The following is a 21,864-nucleotide window of genomic DNA, read 5'->3' as shown; positions in this document are numbered from 1 at the left end:
CTTAAAAATAACTGTAAAATAGTTTATGAGCAAACTAAGTTCTTTTAAATGGTAGGTCAAAGGATTAATATGCGGGAAGTTCATCATCAGGGTATTCACCTTAACAAGATTGTAAATAAAATTTTCATATCTCTTCATATGGTTATGAGGGTATTTAGGGGTTGTAGTAAGGATGTAGAAAAAAAAAAAAATACCGGGCGAGTTGGCCGTGCGCGTAGAGGCGTGGCTGTGAGCTTGAATCCGGGAGATAGTAGGTTCGAATCCCACTATCGGCAGCCCTGAAGATGGTTTTCCGTGGTTTCCCATTTTCACACCAGGCAAATGCTGGGGCTGTACCTTAATTAAGGCCACGGCCGCTTCCTTCCAACTCCTAGGCCATTCCTATCCCATCGTCGCCATAAGACCTATCTGTGTCGGTGCGACGTAAAACCACTAGCAAAAAAAAAAAAAAAAAGGATGTAAAATAGAGGGCATATAAGTCACTGGTAACACCAGACATTACTGTCACTCACTGTCACCAGGATTACTTGATTCAAGAACTGGAAAAGATCCAAAAGAAAGCAGCACAATTTGTTCCTTGTTATTTCTGACAGAAGAGTTGTGTTACAAACATTTTGCAAACTTTGCACTGCATAGACTTGGAAATAAGGAGATGAGCTGCTCAACTAAAGGGCAAGTTCTGCACTGTCAGCAGAGAGATGGCAAGGAATGACATTATTCGATGAATAAGTTTGAGTGGAGTTTTTAAAATAGGAAAGATCATAATATGAACATAAAACTGGAATTCCAGAGGACAAATTGGGACACATTTGTTTATAGGTAGAGGAGTTAGGTCAGGTACATCCTGCTACCGTATGCGACAGTAGACTGTACTACCTCCGAATGTCTGGCCGAGGGTTGGGCGGTTGTTACCAAACCTGACAAACTGAGGGAGAACCAATGGCTATGGGCAGAGGAGTTCATCCTTAGGGAGCTTGCTTAAGCCATTGTGTAGAAAATGACACATAAATTCAACTGGAAGCTTCAGTCTTGCAGATGTGGCAGGGGACTGTTAAAGGCAAAGGGAGATAACCCTGACAGAAAATCTTCTCTAACGTTAGGCCTAACAAGTAAGTTAGAGAGTAACTGCAATCGCTTTCAACACTTATACGAACCTCAGATGCAAACAAAGTACTCGGAGTAGACAGCACCTGCAGACCCACGCCAGGTATAATGGCCTACACACTCATGATAGGCCAAGCCTTGTAATTGTGCAACAACCCCAGAGAAGAAAACACATTCGAATAGGAACAATCAATGTACTGAGTTTGACTGGGAAATGTGAAGAGTTAGTGGACATCATGGAGAGAAGGAAAATATCAATCCTAGGACTAAGTGAAACTAAATGGAAAAGTAAAGGGAAGAAAGAGTTCAGGAAAAACTATACCCCCCTACTGAAATGGTAACAACAGAGAGATGAGAAATGGAGTAGGAATGATATTGTCTAAAGAGATGGTATTACAGAGATCCAGAACATCAATGAGAGGATTATAAAGGCAACAGTTCATCTTGAAAAAGAGAAGCTGACATTGGTGCAAGTGTATGCCTCTCAGATGGGTTGCAGTCAAGATGAAAAGAACAAGTTTCTCAAATGGCCTAGATTGTAGCGACTTACTCCCGGACTTTACATACCGATTTTCGATAAATTCTCTTCAGCCGTTTTCTCGTGATGCGTGTACATACATACATACAGACAGACAGACAGACAGACAGTATATTTCCTTGTTACTATGGACACGACCGATACAGAAATACCATCCCTTTTAAATTCTGAGCAAAGTACAGAGAAAACTCTTATTTTATATATATAGAAGATAAATATGAATAAGAAGAACAAAAATAATACACTCACGTCGTGGTGATGCACTATCTCCATGGGAACTTCCTCCACTTACAGCTCTCATCCTGAAAAATAAGAAGATATTTTAAACTGAGAGAAATTATTAAATTAATTATTATATGATTTACAGGATCACGCTGTGTACTCACTGTCACATCACACCTGAGAATAGGATTCAGTTTCAATATGCAGCTAAAACATTTTAATTCAATTTCTGTAAACTATTTACTGTATATAAAATACCTTGGTAATCTTGAAACTTTTTTGCTTTGAGGTAGTCTTACTCTATCAACATTTCTTGATATAGATTCCATTTTTCTTTTTCTTCAGATTTTCCTCTCTCTCACATAACCTTTATTTACTCTCCGTATAGCTCAGAATGGCATCTCTCATTAACTTCTATGACATCAGATGGAAGATAGCAAGTTAGTAAGATGCTATCTAGTCAATACACTTGCATCAACTGCAGAGCAGCAATGGCTGTCTGAGACTAGAGACCAAGCAAAAACCAATAAAAAATATATCTATTTATAGGACAGTCTAAGAAGGGGAGGAGACAAAAGAGAAAGGACAGACCTCAACCCCTCACAATTCTTAATTTACCATCAAATACTGATGCAAGTGTACTGTAATTGAATCAATACAAATTCTTCATAATACATTAATAAATTCCAGCCAAGTATTAACATTATAAGTTAAAAACTTCATTTTCCCGTATTGAACTGAGATTCACAATTGAAATATCAAAGAAGGTTCAACCTTTTCAATACAAAACGTGTTGTATAAGAAGTTCACAACATAATATTTATTGAATAATTAGGACCGGTTTCGACGCTCACTGCGTCATCATCAGCTACAAAGATCAACAAATAGGCAAAGTACATGTCATGAATGATTTACATTAATAACTCTTGTATGGCTGAATACAAATGGTAAACTGCTTTGTCATAAAAGCTAGGAGAAACTTGAGTAAAATATGATAATGTGATGTGACACATAAAACATAGTGGTTTGATGGGTAAAAATTATGCATAAAATTGAACTGATGCTATGAACATGAGAGTCTGAATATGGTGATAAAACTATGTGGTGGAAATAAAATGGTAAAATTGTCCACTCTTCTGTTGTTCACTTCAGGCACATAAGTCCAGGTCCGATGTTATATAGTCAAACCAATAAAAAGATTTTTGTCGAGGCCGGGACACCTGATGTTGGGCGATTGAATAAGGTTGCTCTTCGAATTAGTCTCAGCTCAACAGGGTAGTGAATCTTTAAGAGAGGAAAGAAAAACTAAGTTAGTAGTCAGGAATTTTGGCTGAAATTTACATAGATTTCCTAGAAGACACTGCAATTAACACCAGTAACACTTTTTCAAATATACACTTCTGGTCTAGGTATGTTGATGATACTCTAGTTATTCTAGATGATAGAACGGTTAATGCAGCCACTACTCTTAATAACTTAAACAAGATTGATCCTAATATAAAATTCACATTAGAATCTGAGTCCAATTACTCGATCAATTTTTTAGACCTTACAATTAAACGACATCCTTCTTCTTTAGAATACAATATCTACAGAAAACCAACTCAAACAGCGACCACTATCAGAAACGACTCTACACATCCACATGCACATAAATGTGCCACTTACTACAGCATGGTAGACCGTGCACTAAAAATACCCTTATCCAAGGAAAACCTAAAGAAGGAATTGAACACCATTCGGGCCATTGCTAAATTTAACGGTTATAATGCCTCATTCATAGAACGCATCATTAACAAATGTAAACATAGACTGAAATCAACATTAACCAAAGAAAGACATAACCCTGCCCTATTCGCCACCTTCACCTTTAATGAAAATATACACAGTGTAACGAATATTTTCAAGAAACATAATATTAAAATTTCTTACAGAACCAGCAATAGAAACATAGATATAGTTCACAATTCCAAATCAGTTAACAGGTCTGACACTTACGCAATGTCAGGTGTTTACCGTTTTCAATGCAATAACTGTCTTTCCTCATATGTCGGACAGACCGGGCGCAGCTTCAAAGTTAGATACTTAGAACACGTTAATGCCATCAGATATAATAGATTTTCCGCAATAGGCCAACATATACATGACTTAAAGCATAATTTTACCACCATAGAACAAGACCTAGAAATTCTCAAAAACATAAATAAAGGCCCTTTACTCGACGTTACGGAGAACTGTTTTATTCACCTAGACCAATTTTTTAACCCTAACTTAAATCTTAACGAAATCTCAGAAAAATCCAGCATTCTTTTCGACTACCTAATAGAAGTCTTTAGAGGTATAAAAACCACGAGAGAAAAATCGATCTTTCACGCTCTCCACAGTACTCTTTTACGTCCCACACCACTGCCACTCCGCCCTCCTGACCCACCTTAAACTCCGCCTCCCTACCCCTCTCCTCTCCACTTCCCCTCCCCACCCCCCCCACCCCTCTCACTCTAACTTCGCTACTCAGTCACACCTTCTCACTAGTCCAGAACTCTTCTTACACCACACACTCAGCACGCCAAACAAGGTGAGTCTCATATTCTATCACCCTTGACCGCGACTCGATTTAGACTTCCATTTCACTAACTTAGTTTTTCTTTCCTCTCTTAAAGATTCACTACCCTGTTGAGCTGAGACTAATTCGAAGAGCAACCTTATTCAATCGCCCAACATCAGGTGTCCCGGCCTCGACAAAAATCTTTTTATTGGTTTGACTATATAACATCGGACCTGGACTTATGTGCCTGAAGTGAACAACAGAAGAGTGGACAATTTTACCATTTTATTTCCACCACATAGTTTTATCACCATATTCAGACTCTCATGTTCATAGCATCAGTTCAATTTTATGCATAATTTTTACCCATCAAACCACTATGTTTTATGTGTCACATCACATTATCATATTTTACTCAAGTTTCTCCTAGCTTTTATGACAAAGCAGTTTACCATTTGTATTCAGCCATACAAGAGTTATTAATGTAAATCATTCATGACATGTACTTTGCCTATTTGTTGATCTTTGTAGCTGATGATGACGCAGTGAGCGTCGAAACCGGTCCTAATTATTCAATAAATATTATGTTGTGAACTTCTTATACAACACGTTTTGTATTGAAAAGGTTGAACCTTCTTTGATATTTCAATTGTGCAAGTATTAACATACAAAATAAAATAATTTTGCTGCTTTCCATGTATTCAAGGAAATCTGTAAATCAATGTCACTGTTACTGCTAAATTAGTAAATTTCTCTATACCAATGGGTAAATAAAATGGCAATAAAGCCAAAACTTCTCAAATAGGAATGTACAAGTTCTCCTTTTATACCAGTGCTCTATTTTCATACCGCATACCAATACATTTTTCTCCTACTTGAAGTACACATTTGTCCATTATGCTCTAGCTCAAATATCACTTTCTCTACATTTCATTTCCTAGAGCGAATTATATTAGAAAGAACAAGGGATATGTTTGTCCTTGCCTGGAAGAGATCATATGCTTTTCGTACAGCTCAAAAGTTCTTTATAAATTCAGGAACTTCATTATGTTGAGTATTTTCATTTATTTCATCAACAAACACAACTAGTTAATTATGTTGTGACATTTTGGAAATATGCCCACTCACGCCACAAAAATCAGTTCAGTACCTCCACAATCTAAATATAATGAAGAAAATTATCTTAATATCAACAGAGGTACCATAACGTGGGGTAATTCCGATATAACGGGACATAATAGATCATTCCTTCTGAAAAGTGAGCCTTCCCGTGAAATTGAGACTACAATGGATCCACTACACAGTGAATAAACAAGGGGAACATTATAGCGAGAAATTTATTACATTCTTACTGTCATCAAAGCGCGCCGGCCTCTCACCGATGGGTTCCATGCTTCAAATCCCGGTCACTCCATTCAGAGCACCTCCATTAATGGTTACAAGCTCTGTCTGCACCCCAAACTATGATAGAGCCACCTTCTAATGGAGTCCTATCAGAGATGTAGCAGGGTGAATATCGCTCCCCAGTTCTTATCAATAATCTCTCCCTACCATCAGGTGACCGGAGACAAAATCGCAACTTGTTTGTGAAGAGCACCACTGACGAATGGTTCCACCTCAGTTCTGAATGCACACCGGCATACTGAGAAGGTGTTAATGGAGATTGTAATCCCCTATTCTCCATTTATCTGGAAGTATACTTTGGCCACTTAAACTGAGTTGGTTAATTTGTTTTGCTGCTGTTGACACGCAATTTCTAATCGCACGGAAACTGAGGTCATACATATGATCATTGCCATTGTTGTTGTTAAAGTGATATGAAAAGATATTCTATTGTGCATGCACAAACTAAAATATTAATGGTTACTTACCTGAGAGCAACATAGAAGCTATCAAGCCAGACACCCAGGACTTCATACATCATCTTCTGGTCCAGGATGCCATCTTTACTTTTCCGACAAAGTTCTGCTTCAAGATCTCCTAGTTGGACACTATTAAATAAAAAAATAATTTACTACTTTTCAAGAAGATTCCCTTTTGTTCACATATGAAGGGCTCGGTGGAATATAGTCATCAGCCACAATAACTTAGTTTTGAGTAAATGACAAATTAAAGTTCAGCTCAAATCTGTAAATCATCCACTACATTTGTAATAACTTTCCTTGTATAAATAAACACTTGTATGTGTTATAAAACATATGGGAGACAGTGAAACAACACTTTGCCCTAGTATATGATTTAAGAGCATTTTTAATGAATGAGGTAACTAACATGGGCTTATGACTTTATTCCCCGGAAAGAAATTTAAATACTTGAGGACGAATACATTTTTATTTATCAACAAAAGCACAATATTAGAGAATGAATAAGCCTACGCTTAATTATAAAGACAATATTTGAGAATGAACACACTTAATTTTTAAAAACACAATATTTGAGAATGAATACACATACTTTAAGAAAAAACAATGTGTATCTCAAGGGAATTCCTCTGCATCATTATCTTCAACATTATTTCCTGCAAGTGACAAGAAGAAGTGTTGACTGGCTACAGGAATGAATGTCATGAGAGACCTGAGATCAGTCAATTTCTTCTGGTTGAGAGGGAGTTGATTTATATTTTGCTATTTGCTTTACGTCGCACCGACACAGATATGTCTTACGGCGACGATGGGATAGGAAAGGCCTAGGAATTGGAAGGAAGCGGCCGTGGCCTTAATTAAGGTACAGCCCCGGCATTTGCCTGGTGTGAAAATGGGAAACCATGGAAAACCATCTTCAGGGCTGCCGACAATGGGGCTCGAACCCACTCTCTCCAGATTACTGGATACTGGCCGCACTTAAGCGACTGCAGCTATCGAGCTCGGTAAGGAGTTGATTTCTGTTTTTTTACTCTGAGGTGAAATGGATCATGTTCCACAAGTTTTCCTTTCTTCTTGATGCGAATGTTTGCATACTGAACTGGCCCTAATGTAGTATAACAGTGTTTAACCTAGCAGAAAAGGATCCTTGGAATTCAATTGAAATTGTGTAATTTCACTGAAGTGAACCTAATCTCCAGTTGTGAATTTAGTGGGTTTTGATAGCAATGACGTGAGATCATCTAAAGTTTTGAAGTCGTCTCTTTTCATTTTTGTCACAATGAAGATTCTTGGACTTGCTGACTTCACAACATCCACCCATTCATCTGGGGTATATACTATTGGACGTCTGTTTCTAGCAAATAGTTCAATGCGACCTAAATCGCGATCATAAGGGAGTCTAGTGTGACCCACCACAGGATAGGAATGCTGCACAATAAAAGAAAACAAAACTTTGCTTTTTTGGCATCATTTTTATGTTTCCCACTAAATATATGTTCTGGGTATTGAAATTCCCCAAGTCTCAGAAAGGGTGAAAAATATTCTCTTCCTCTCCAGCAAGTTTTGTGAAGCATCTATCGGAACAGCTGCAAGGAGGTCCCATTGAAGCTTCATCAACGATTTTCTTTGATCTAATGGACACATACCGACGACCAGCATTACGTCTTCATTTGGCCTTCACCACTTTCCATTGGTCACTATTACTCCTCCTTTTCCTTTTCCTTGATGGGTTTTGTTTTCTTGGTGATTCCTCAGGCATTCTACTAACTTTAAGCTGTAAAATTAGGAGTAATAAATCCAGACAATTTCAGATGAACATAGTTATAAGCCACACCAATAGATATTTAACTGCTAATTGCTTTCACATGATATCCTATGTAAATATTATTGTTAATATTAATAGTTCTATTAAATAATTATTCTATGGTTATCAAATCTAATGTTATTGTTCATGCATTTCCATAAGATACGAGTTATTTGTAAAGTAAGTAGAATGAGCAAAATACAGTCACAAGCCACAAATTAGAGGTTATCTATGATAAAATATGTCTATACTCTTACCAAGTTGTCATTACAGCTGGAAATACTGCTTGATGGGTGCCAAGAATCATCACCATCTGTATCAAAAGGATCTGGCCATTCATTTTCAGCTTCATTATTCTCAAAAGTCCTCTGAACAGGAGATAAATCTTCATTCACTCTTGATTTCGATGCCATTTTGGTGTGGCTTATGACTGTGTTAGTTCTGAAATTGTCACTAGATGGCAAAGCAAAGAACTTCCACCTATCATACACTGCCAACTTTTATAAATACAAGAAACTTCTTAGTGTAATATTAAAGAGGGAAATTGAAAGAATACGATGGCATGAACTTCTCAAAAACAACAAATAAAAAATTGTCAACAACTGCACAGTAGATGGCAATGCTAAGATAACTTTTTTTAAACTTTAGGTGAAAAAAATTACATTATAGTCCTTCCAATTCATGCATTGCCAGTAGGACAAACATTATGTCTAAATCTGATGATGATGATGATGATGATGAAGGGAGCATTCTAAAGATCAATAGTACTTTGCTAATCCATGAGAATTGTATAATCTGTTAGAATCTTAAGAGCCCATCTTCTGAACAAACTCCTTAATGCTGAAGAAAGTACAAAAGCCAGAACAAGATAAAAATACAGGATTTGTGCCCATTGAACCCACCAGAAGCCCTGCAAAAGTAACATCTTACAGTTAATGAAGGTCTTAAAATAGTTTGCCATGAGTTCATAAATCTCACAACACATAACTTTTATCAGTCCCAAAACATATTTTTCTACAATTCTTCCTTAAATATTTGATGCATACAAGTAATTTGAACTTGGCAAATTTGTCTATACCAGCACTGGTTTTACCCCAAGCTAATTCAGTTAGATTTGGGTCTATTCACTTTATTTACTTTGCATATGGCCTTTAGTGCCTGGAGTGTCCAAGGACAGTCTGGCTCACCTGGAGAAATTCACTAAGCAAGAGTATGTCCCCAGAACAACATAGTATGTGGATTAAGACTGAGATGAGCACATCGTGGTGGAATAACATAGTCAAGGTACTATGTAAACACATTAGGATGATCATGAAAGTTTCATCAAACCACACGATTTCTTGCCAGAAATTTACACTGTTAACATGGCCTGAAACTATTCTCTCTAACACTTCCCCTCTATGCCCGAACACCAATTGGGTCAGCTAGTACTACTGTGCGTACAAAGCCCAAGCACTGGTCATTTTCATATTTGACCATTTGTATTACGGTAGATTTTTAGTTTAAACTTTTAAGTGCTGAGTTACCAGTTGACTGTTTGGTACCTCAGTGCTGAGTGTTTTCATTCGTATGTAAAAAGAATTGTAGACGCCTCAATTTTTAACTTATTAGGGGGTGATTAGCTTAAAATGTTTATGGATGTTGGTTCTTTATATATGTAAATATAAAAGGAAAATCCTATATTTATATTCAATTTACTTTTGAGAGAAATCAAAATTACACGTTTTGTGCCCATGCGAACATCATTTTTATACAAACTAAAGGGCTCAAAATAAAATGAATTCCTAAAATATGCAGGCAACTAATACACGTTACTCCTTACAAGTACAAAAGTTGATATTTTAACACATTCAATGTAAACTGTAAACTCATGAACATGACAACTACTGAATGTATAGGGATGTCTAATAAAGAAATATAATTACCATATATTATAAATATTTCTCAAGTACAAGTTTCACAGTATGAGCAGCCTGTTCAACATTTGTTGGTTCTAGAAGGTGTTCTTTGTGTGAAACACTTCAAAACATGTCAAAAAGCAAAGCCCAGTATCTCACAATCAGCACCCATAGAGGCTTTCTCACCGCTTTACAGGCTGCTGGGTGGAGCGAGTACATATATGGCAGATCATCTTACCTGGTTTACCAGAGGGGTAGAGGGAACTTCATAAAGAAAATGACGCTCTGTAAGGTGCAACAAATTTTCCTCTGGGAATGGTCGACCACCTTTATGTGGTTTGGCAGAGGTGTGGTGGTTTTCGAACAGCTCGCTGATAACTTTCAATTGGAACTTCACCAAGGACATATGGCTACCAGTTTGGAGTTTGTACAAAGCAAATGAATTGAGAAGCCAGAGAACTATAATGTGGAAAAACATTTTCTTGTGCCACATGATGGTTTTCCTTACACATTAAATGAAGAAAAGTATAATGTCTGTTTTATTAACCCCACCCATACTCTTATTATAATCTACAACCATGATCCTGTGGAGCTTCAGAGTCTTCACTTTCTTCTTCACAATCACTTTCATACAGATCAGAATAAGAATCTGAATCGTTTACAAGTTCCGTAATAATCTTTTTACTTATCCGTGGGCTGTATGCATATGTAGGATTTCCTTTGCTTGTACTAGGTCCGGGATCCATATTTCAATACACAGTATCAATTGACTACTTGAGAGATGGTTGCAGACTGTTGACTCACTACATTTTCATTCTAAATCTGTGAAGTCATATAATTATCATTAGAACACACACGCATAAATTTGAGCTTATCTGACTGGAGTGTGCGAGGAGTACATAATGTCAGCAATTAGGTAAGCTCTAGTTGAGTGCACATGGCTATGAAACATTGTTCCTTGCAGCACCACCAATCACTATCCAATGATAACAATACCTATCAGTAGTAAAGGAAATCTACAACGTGTTACGATAACAACTAATTCGATAACCATGAATAAGATTCGAGCAACGGAAATTCAAAGTCCGTGGTAATAGTATTACTAACAGTGGCACTCAGGCGCAAGACACATGGTAGTAATGTTACTACCATTGGGCACACAGTGTTAAAAGACTAGCAGTCTTAAATCAGCCCACCTGGTGGCTATGATTGTTAAGGTCAAGTCTTTATGGTCAGACACCATGATTAGATGGTCTGAGTTCCGTTGGTGGAATAAATTTTCACCATCAGAATGTTGGTTGGCAAAGTAGGAGATTTGGTAGTATAAAATTTTTAATTGTTAGATTGGGTACCAAAAGCCTGGGTTCAGTTCAAAATCTCTCTGCAGTGCTCTTATGATGCTGTTGATGGCAATTTGTGCATCAGATGGAGATGTTAAGCCCTGAACAGACCCCTTGGTGTTATTCGACAGGAGTAGACTATGTGCCGACATCATGTTTCACTGTCTGTCTCTCTCTATCTACATCATCATCAGCAGCAGCAGCAGCACACCCAGACGAGCTGGTCAACTAGCAGGGTACCAACTAGAATGACCTACACCAGGCCTCTCCTGAGGCCACATAACATCATCAGTCTTGAAATACCACATGCCCCTGATTAATGGGGCCTATGCACTGAGGCAAACTTCTTTGATAGTACTAAGATATGAAATTAAGAAATCACTTGTTATCAAGTGATCAAAACTTTTATAATGAACTCTAGACTAGACCATTATAAACATATATATCCATCTTAGTTGTAAGGATATTTTAACATTAGAATTTCCTTAATCATGTCCCTCTTAATATGTAAACAGAACTGTATGGATTATTGTTCATATAGTCCCGTAATGTGCTCTGCACGTGATTTGTCTATCTGCTCCCCTACTTGGTATTGCTAACGGGATACGGATGGCCTTGGTGAGTGTTGGTGGGGGGGTAGCCATTTTGGCAGTTATTGCCTGATCTTTCTAAGAGAGACGTGTGATGCAGACCTCGTTATATTTCCGGGGTTCATCCCGGTTTTCACCCCCTTTTGGGGTGGGAATTTTATTGATGCTTTATTTATTTCACCTGCTATTTACCGATTGGTATCTAAATTTATCGTTTTATCATTTTATCAGCATTCTCCTCCAACCTCCCATGAATTTCTGGCATTCCGGTTAGTTTATATTATATTGTAAATTGTTTCTGTTTCTTAATTCATTACTGACCCTTTTTCTAAAACTCATTCTTCTGGTTCATGGTTTTAAGTATTTTCCATGGTCAGTAATTTCCTTTACGTCCTGTTTAGAGGGCATTCTAACTTGCACCTTTCCACTGGTAACTCTGTATCTTTTATTACACTGTTTTTAATTCTTCTTATGTCGGATACTGTTTGTGTAATATTATGTTTTATGGGAAACTTTCGGCCTATTTCTTAGATTGTTTTATTTCCCTTTGATTTTAAATACCGTGGAGGTTTCACTTATTATACCCAGCTGTTCTGTAAGCTAACCTTTAACGTAATTCACTTTGTGGTCGTAATCATTTATTGTAACGAAGTACCGGTATGCATTGAGAAAAATGAAACCACCTCTATTATTGCGGTGATTTGACACATGTTTTGATCGCATGTCATTATTTTTCTCGTCGTCTTGGTGACTCTTTATTGTGTGACATTTTATTTTTGGTGATAAAAGATTGGGGTTTGATTTGATTTGGTGCTGTGACATGTTGATGCCAATTTCGCTTGTGATCTGCCCTGTGTATTCTGGGTTGATATTTCATAATTACTCATTTTATCCAAGGCTCGTTCTGGATTATCTGTGGTAATCTCTATTCTATTCTGTTACGTTCTATTTATGCAAATATTGAATTAAGGAGTGTTTTCTCCTTCCTGTGAACTTCGGCCTGAAGATTTGATGGTGATAGTTACTGTTACCATATTGGATATCACCTCTTATTGGTTGACTTACTGTGTCAATCCTTGGGATTCTGCTGATTTTAAATTGATAAGAAATATTGTATTTAGGAGTGTTCACTCCATTGGATTACATTGGCCTTGATGTGTCAATGACTATATGTTCAGACCTTCTTTTAACTTCCCATTTCTTTAATTAATTTCACGTATTTCCCCTTTGCATTCCTTGTATGGTTTTCTGCTCCTATGGTACATTAATGTATTTTCACCGTACTAAGTTACTGGTTTCATTTCTCTCTTAATTTCTCTGTTAATTTTACTCATTTCTTGTTCCTTTTCTTGCCAATTTATCCTAAAACCAACGGAGATCATTCATCCTTTGTAACCTTTACATACCCTTATTAAACTTCTATTTCCTAAAACTGTGTTATCCTTTGTGACAACCGTTGGTATTAAACTATAAATTTGGTAACTTGGTACTGATACAGAGGTCACCTTGCATGATCCACTCCTAGCTCACTCTCCACTCATTTACTCCTTTGAGGTAAGTTTTGTTGTTCTTGCATGTTGATTTAATATTTACTGTTTAAACCTCTTAACATGAAAGCCCAAGTATACTCGGGGTTTTATATATTTATATCAAATAAAACCCCAAGTATACTCGGGAATGTCGCTCATTGATCGGTACCTAATTTAAAAGCACGAATACTGTATACTTGTTTCTTGTTTCTCAATATTTCCGCCAGATGTTTATGAAATTATTACTTTAGGGTCCTATTTTTGCCAACAGATGTCTCTGACTCAACCGTAGTGGATGTCTGTGACTCAGGCAGATCGTTTTTGCGGCTTTCCCTTATTTGTTGCTATCTAAGTGTACTTTGTCTGTTAGGTGAAAATGGAGAGTGAAGACGAGTTTAGTGAGACGAAGTGAAGACGAATTTAGTGAGTCTGATAGTTCTGAAGAAGTTTTTGAGGACAGTTCAGAAGAAGAAAGTGGTAATTCTAGTTCATCTGACTGTGATATTGCAAGTGCCAGACAGTGGTGTGAAATTGATACTTCCGGAACACTACCATCTGCCCCACCACGTTTTCCTTTCAAGGCTAATCATGAAACACATTTCCAGCCGTGTTGTGAGGATGTTATGCACTATATTAGTCAGTTCATTGACGATGATTTTATAGATATTTTGGTGACCGAGACTAACAGATATGCAAGACAGACTAATGCTCTGGAATGGAAGGACACAACAATTGATGAAATGTATATTTTTATCGTGCTGACAATACTGCAAAGCATTGTAAAGAAACCTACATATCAAATGTATTGGTCCAAGGCACCTATATTAGCTACACCAATATTTTGTCAACTTCTTCCTTAGATAAAATTGAAATAATAAATAAAGAGGTTCAACCTATTCAATACAAAAGAATAAGAAATGCAGTGATTACATTCTTATTTAATAATAAGTAGAAGTGGTACCGGTTTCGACCCTAGTCCAGGTCATCATCAGCCGATTAAAACATGAAAAACAATGCATAAGAAAAAGAAAATAAAAGATCAAGTTCACTCCGGATCAGTAGAAGAGGCGATATAAAAATTATGAGAGTAGACACTGTAAAAAAAAACTACAATGCCACCTTCATTTCGGTTCTTCTCATTCAAATTTAACTCTTGCCTTGCGCCGACTTCGACTACTTCAATCACGACCTGAATTTTTTACATTTTAAAAAATAGCACACTGTGCATATATGTTTTCATTTGTTTCCAGTATTGCGCTTTTTACCATATTTTTTTTCTCTTCACAATTGTTTTTTTCACGTCAACAGTTCCAAAAATTCTACAGGATCATAATTACTTATTCAATTATATTGAATTATATTATATTATATTATATTATATGTATCTATATATACTTACATTCCCGCGACCGAAGCAAATACTGGATCATTAAGCTATTCTTCATTTTACGTTGGCGTTTGAAACCACAGTGCCTGATATTGAATACATCACGCTGATCACCGGGAGCTGGCAAGTTACTTCAATTGATCTACTCATCTTCAGCTTCAGCACATTTATGGATCTTCATATGTGTTCGATTGTGTTATGACTTTGTGCCTGACGGTGCATACAAGCTAGCTCATTTAACCGTTCTCCGCTTTTCATAAACATTATAAGACTTTGCCTAACACTGCGCGTGCCATACTGCTGTTCAGAAAATTACGCACTGTTTCTTTTAAGTGACTTACATTTTACTTCTTCTGAATTTTACAGTGTCTACCCCTGTCATCCGGAGTGAACTTGATCTTTTATTTTCTTTTTCCTATGCATTGTTTTTCATGTTTTAATCGGCTGATGATGACCTGGACTAGGGTCGAAACCGGTACCACTTCTACTTATTATTAAATAAGAATGTAATCACTGCATTTCTTATTCTTTTGTATTGAATAGGTTGAACCTCTTTATTTATTATTTCAATTTTAACTGTGATACTTTTCAATACAGAACAATGAAATTTTTATCTTTAAACTTCTTCCTTTTCAAAGATTTCTTAACTTGAAGAGGTACCTACATTTTCGGACAACAGTACATATGCTGCAGAAAATCATCCACAACCTAAACTAAACAAAATATGGCCTATCCTGAATCACATGTCTATTAAAATTGGAACTGTGTGTACCCCAGAAAGGGATGTGACAATTGACAAAAGCTTGCTGCTGTATAAAGGATGATTGGGCTGGGTCCAATATCTGCCTCTCAAGAGAGCCAGATTCGGTATCAAAACATTCATGCTGAGTGAGTCAGTTACAGGTTATGTTTGGTCCCTGATCATTTACACGGGCAAGGGCTCGAAATCTGATAATGACTACAAATATCTACCCATGTCATCAGAAGTTTTTATGACACTGATGAAACCCCTGCTGAATAAGGGGTACTGTCTAACTGTGGATAACTATTACAGTTCTTCCCAACTGGCCGACATACTGATTACCAATCGCACAGATATTTTATGCACTGTGCGCCCGAATAGAGCAGATATGCCTCCAAATTTCCGGAGCACGAAACTCAAGAAGGGCAAGATTGCAGCATTCCAGCGAGGTAAACTGACTGCAATAAAATGGAAAGACAAGAGAGATGTCTGCATCCCATCTACCATCCATAATGTAGAAATGGAAAGACGCGGAGGACGGAAAAAGGAAGTTGTGAAACCTACATCTGTGTTTGTGTATAACGAAACAATGGGGGGTGTTGATAAAGTAGATCAACACACTGCTACTAACCCCCTGCCACAGAAGAGAGGAAAAAAGTTTTATAAGAAGATATTTTTTCACCTCTTGGAACTAGCAGTATGGAATGCTTTTGTCCTCTTCAAAAAACATGGAGGAAGGACGAATGCTCTTGACTTTCGTGTGGCTGTCGTTGAGAAAATGAATGCACATCATAGAGAGGAATTTTCTCTGAAAGCAGCAGGTCATCCTTCAACAAAAGCACCCCCAATGCGACTTATTGGCCGCCATTTTCCTTCAGTGATTCCTCAGACGGATAATAAGGAAAACCCAACAAGGATGTGCAGGACGTGTAGCAGTGTGTGCGATGCTAGAGGGAAGAAGGCACAGAGGGAATCCAGGTACATGTGTAAGGAGTGTGATGTAGCATTGTGTGTTGATCCTTGTTTTAGGGCATTTCACACAGCCACAAACATATGAACAGTATTGAGTGTCTGTTGTATTACTTGCCATCTGTTTAGTGCTATGTTATTTATTTTAGAACCCATAAAAAATATCACGAGTATACTCGGGATTTTAAAACAGGAACTCTTCGGTGGCTTATATTTCATTGTTAAGCACAAAACATGTATTTTCATTGTTACCACTGTCATTAGTTTTCTATAATGGATTTTGAATTACTCGTCACGAGCCCTGAAGTATTTTGCGGCTCAGTTATGCCTTCACGTAATTGTCGCCTGTTGAGTGAACTTGAATATCGTGATAGGCATTGCCTTATGCTCCGCTCAGTAAGTGTACATCTTCTAGCGGCTGGCATGGTACTAGGCTACATTCTCACTAGTATGTCCTGCTCTCTAGCTACGAGAAGTTGAAGTGACTCTGCGATCGACTGACGTAAGACGACAATGAATGAGGAGTGCAGTTGTTTCTGATTATTAGTTTGAAGAAGGCAGATTGCTAGCAACGATCTGGTTATACGTTAAGGAATAAAACTACACATACGAGGACTGTGAAGATGGTTTTAGGACTGGATCTGGGGTAAATGATCGTCCATCTGGGCGATTACGCCCAAAGACTTAGTTTGTTATTCTAAGGTTGTTTTTCTCCGACCTTATGAGTATATTTGAATGTGTTTCTCTACTGGACTAATCTAGTGAATGGAAACTACTAATGTGTGGTATTTAACGAAATAGAAACTGTTTTGGCGTTATAAGGAGGTGAAAAATTACGAATTCAATCTTTAGGAAATTCAGTATTGAGAAATATTTGAGAAACAGGTCATTATCCTATCCATGTGATGTTGAATTATATCCTTGGGGTTTCAATGTAATTGTAATGATGTCATTAATTTTAGCTTAATGATGCAGTGGTTTAAATGGTTCAAGGACGTAAGATAGTAAATCAATGTTAGAGGAGCTCCTAAGAAAGAGTGGTTATGTACATAGTATGAGTATAATGATCTATAAGGTGGTTTAATTTCATTTTATTTAATTTATTCTAAAAATCATGTTTATTATTTTGAAGATTTTCCAACCACCATTTGAGGAAGTAAGATAATTAGGAGAAAGCCTTTCTAATGGACTCCTCAGTTCCTTCGTGTAGGCATCTTGATTATGGTGGTGGTCAAGTGTTGCGTTGTCATGTAACAGAATGCAAACTGTTAGTGGGCGTTACTCCGTTGTGTTTGACATGTGAGTGTCGATTAATTATTATGACACTTGACATTCACCTGATGTGCATATGATTTTTCTGCGTGTGGGACACTTTCTGCGATCTTGCGATATTTAGTTGACTTATGTGTCTCTTGGAGTAGCGATATTTATTTATTTGTCCCTCATTTTGTGGGTATTTATTGCACGATAATTGATTTTCTTTTCCCAGAAAATTGGAGTTTCATGACATTTGTGATTAAATACCATTTTCATATATCAAGTACATCCGAGATAGTGCATTAGAAAAGGTTTTCAGTTTGGTATCCTAATTCTAGCGTTCAACCATTGTAAAAGTGGTGCTAATAATATTTTTTCTTAAATAATCTTCAATTGATGAATGATATTTCAAATATTTTAATTTGTAGATTGTTAGACAGGGTCGGAAGTTTTGTTTTAATCAACCTAGCCTCTATTAAAGTTACCTTTCAAAAAAAAATCAAATCTGAGGATTTGTTATTTCAGCCAACTATTAATTAAAACTTAGTTTTAATTGTTCCACTCGGCCTCTTGTGCCCTTGTTTCCACAACTCGTGACGACCTTTTCCTTGGGATTTTCTTGGTAAGTGTTCTATTTATTATTATTATTCTTGTATTGCTTGCAATAATCCCGGGTCGTGCTAAACACTCTTACTTATTGATATTATTTGTGTTGTGAGATTTTCAATAAATAGCCCATTTTAACAATAAAAAAATTAGGTAAAAAAAAGATCACAATTTTGTAAATAATTGGTATGTTAAGAGGTTAATTTGACTTGGGGTTGGCGATACCATTGTGGAATTTGTGTTGTGGGTGTAAGTGTACTGTGTGTGCTATTCTTAACCTAACCTGAACCTGTACTGCATAGCACATTCTGTTCTCCCCTTTATTTTTTTTTTTTATTTTTTTTTTTTTTTTAATTTTTTTTTTTTGCTAGGGGCTTTACGTCGCACCGACACAGATAGGTCTTATGGCGACGATGGGGTAGGAAAGGCCTAGGAGTTGGAAGGAAGCGGCCGTGGCCTTAATTAAGGTACAGCCCCAGCATTTGCCTGGTGTGAAAATGGGAAACCACGGAAAACCATCTTCAGGGCTGCCGATAGTGGGATTCGAACCTACTATCTCCCGGATGCAAGCTCACAGGTTCTCCCCTTTAGTCAGTGAATTTGTGTATCCTATTATTACTTACCAAGCCTCTGCGTTATCTTTCATTCTTATAACTGCATGCCTCTGTGTTTATATTTTATTCATATATACCTTTGCACATATTTTGGGTATCATTCATATATTAACCGCCCGGCACGTCACAGTGTTTTAATTATTTACTGCACGCTAGTGTGTTTATGTTGTATTTCATAATAACCTAATCAAATGCACGTTACATATTAGAGATGTCCAAATGCATTTGCAGTATACCACTTAGATCTATAAGACAATACAAGAATTTGTTTTTTTAAATGAAAAGTCCTACAACAATGATAGGCTATTAAACCTGAATTCTGAAATGTAACATTAAATATATATAAAAAAGAAAAAGAACCAACATAAATGTAATTTATATTCTAAAATGGATACAGGATTCTTCAAAATTATAGTGATTAGAGAATGCCACGGTGTAGGATAGACTGGCGTGGTTGCAGGCTAGATATATTTTGTGACTGCAATGTACCTTTGTTCAACAATTCATTGCTATGCGCAGCGCAAACTGGAGGTCGAGAGAACAGACTGCCAGGAAAAGCATAGAACTACATTGCTTTTAAAAATACTTAAAATATTTATTGTTATGTTTGATTCAGGAAGGATACATACTAAAAAAAACTTTTAACATCTCACAAGCAAATCATACCTACAATACAAAAAAATTAAAATATATAAAACTAGTTGATGTACCTGCGCTTCCTACGGAATTCTACATTGTATACAGAATTCTAGGTTAGGAAGTGTACACGTTGTGAGCAAGATTGTCTTAAATTGTATAGCTCTTAACGTTACCCTAGAAACGCGACGGGAGGTCACCAAACATATTTTCTCATATGAGGACTGAGGGAATTTTCACTGTAATGGTAGACCCAATTTCATACCATCAGTCACAATCAGGTTTGGATGTTTTCATTATAATGCCTTTTTACATCCTAAAAAGACTGTCTTAGTGGTTTTCCCAAATGAAATGAACATACAATGATGTTAATAGGAATGGCGCAATTAAAAGCAATGCTTTCATATTATGAAATACACGTTCAAATGAAACACCACACATTTTCTCACTTTTAACGATTAGGACTACGCTGCCTATCTAACAGTCCAAAGTTCCAGACCTGGAATGACCAAACCGCAGACAGCCGTGCTCTTCGGCTTTCTTCGGCGGGGAGAGTGTCGAATAGTGGAGACTCCCAGGGCAAAAACTATGCCCAATTACTATTCTGTTTCTTAGGAGTACCTGATGAGTCAGAAAATATCAATTCACTACACTGGCGGCGGAAAAAATCTATCCGACTTGAAGGTAAATTTTTCCTCCAAGCCCTCTTCACTGCTAGTTTGGAATAAACTGAATGTAGAATTTTATAAAAGTGAAGAGAAAGAAGCTTTTCTTAAGAAACGGCTCTTTTCAAGAGTTGAATTCCGAGTTATTTAGTGAATATTGTGGTGCTATAATTTGGAATAGGCCTAAATTGTTATTCTAGACCAGGCCATACTATTACTACTACTACTAAGTGAGGCTCTGTCTTAAGTATGCACACTGCTCATTCAAAACAGCGCGTCAGAGTAGGGATCGAATAGCTGAAATACTATGATGATCCGGTGTGTATCAGAACCAACTGTATCAGAAAATGTATGAAACAGAGGAATGGCATGCTAAAGAAGAAAGTTTTCTAAATCCCTGGCTATTTCCCGCCAATGTTCAGTTAGGCTGTTATACTCGGTACGCAGCAGTAATCCCATCTATCAGAGTTGAGAGGCAGCATAAGAGACAAAGAACATCACAATAAACAATGGTCAATGTAATGTTATTGTTGATCAATGTTATGCACTTTCGATATTATAGGCCTTCATATTTCGTTTTCTTCCGACTCTGAAATACCACTCTTATCATAGTCGGTACGACAGAACTAAAATGAAACATAAATGATCAGAAATTGTATTCTCTATAACTTTTTTATATAGTACTTTTCTATAGGACCAATAAGATTGGTATTTAAAAATTACATTTTAGGCACCTTCCCCTAAACTACAATTTTGTCCAGGATGAATAAAATTGTTTATAGCTTGGACTGTAGTTTCTTATTCCCTGACTCTATATACCGATTTTTATTAAATTCTGTTAACCCATTTTCTCGTGGCGACATTCGACGTTGATATGGACTCGGCAACAAAAGTACAAATTCATGAATATCTGTTATCATAGCCGGTATGGTAAAAATGTATAAGACATAAATGGTTGGAAATTTAATTCTCTCTATAACTTTGGTTATGTAGTATTTATCGATACGACAACTAATAATACAAATATTTGAGAATTACATTTAGGCCTTCCCCTAAACTACCATTTCACTCAGCGTAAATAAAATTTTTTTTTGCTATTTGTTTTATGTTGCGCCGACACAGATAGGTCTTATGGCGACGATGGGACAGGGAAGGGCTAGGAGTGGGAAGGAAGCGGCCGTGGCCTTAATTAAGGCCCCAGCATTTGCCTGGTGTGAAAATGGGAAACCATGGAAAACCATCTTCAGGGCTGCCGACAGTGGGGTTCGAACCTACTATCTCCCGAAAACTGGATACTGGCCGCACTTAAGCGACAGTAGCTATCGAGCTCGGTATTTTTTTAAAAAATTTACTTATAGCTTAAATTGCAGTAGCTCCTTCTCCAACTTTGCATACCAATTTTCAATCAAATAGGACCACTAATAACGTAAATATTTAAAGGTTAAATTTTAGGCCTTCCCCTAAACTACCATTTCACTCAGCGTGAATAAAATTATTCATAGGCTAGATTGTAGCGAAGTATTCCTCGACTTTTCATATCAATTTTTATGAAGATA

The 21,864-nt window shown here is 36.9% G+C and overlaps 1 protein-coding gene across 3 annotated transcripts in view; it reads right to left on the bottom strand.

Annotated features, from left to right (window-relative positions):
* The window catches only part of LOC136864143 (uncharacterized), a 624,111-nt gene that overhangs the window by 486,090 nt on the left and 116,157 nt on the right, over positions 1–21,864 (bottom strand). For all 3 annotated transcript variants that reach the window (XR_010859277.2, XM_067140781.2, XM_067140790.2), the window contains exons 4-5: positions 6,281–6,400; positions 1,892–1,944 (exon numbers count right to left, since the gene is read on the bottom strand). Coding sequence is in view for 2 of the 3 variants with exons in the window: in XM_067140781.2 (XP_066996882.2) it covers positions 1,892–1,944; positions 6,281–6,400 (173 nt within the window). In the remaining variant the exon portion in view is untranslated. The remainder of the gene's footprint in view (positions 1–1,891; positions 1,945–6,280; positions 6,401–21,864) is intronic.

This window comes from Anabrus simplex, chromosome 1 (assembly GCF_040414725.1).
Source record: "Anabrus simplex isolate iqAnaSimp1 chromosome 1, ASM4041472v1, whole genome shotgun sequence".
Classification (NCBI taxonomy): Eukaryota; Metazoa; Arthropoda; class Insecta; order Orthoptera; family Tettigoniidae; genus Anabrus; species Anabrus simplex.
Note: the sequence above shows the minus strand (reverse complement) of the source record. Positions and strands in the feature narration are given on the sequence as shown.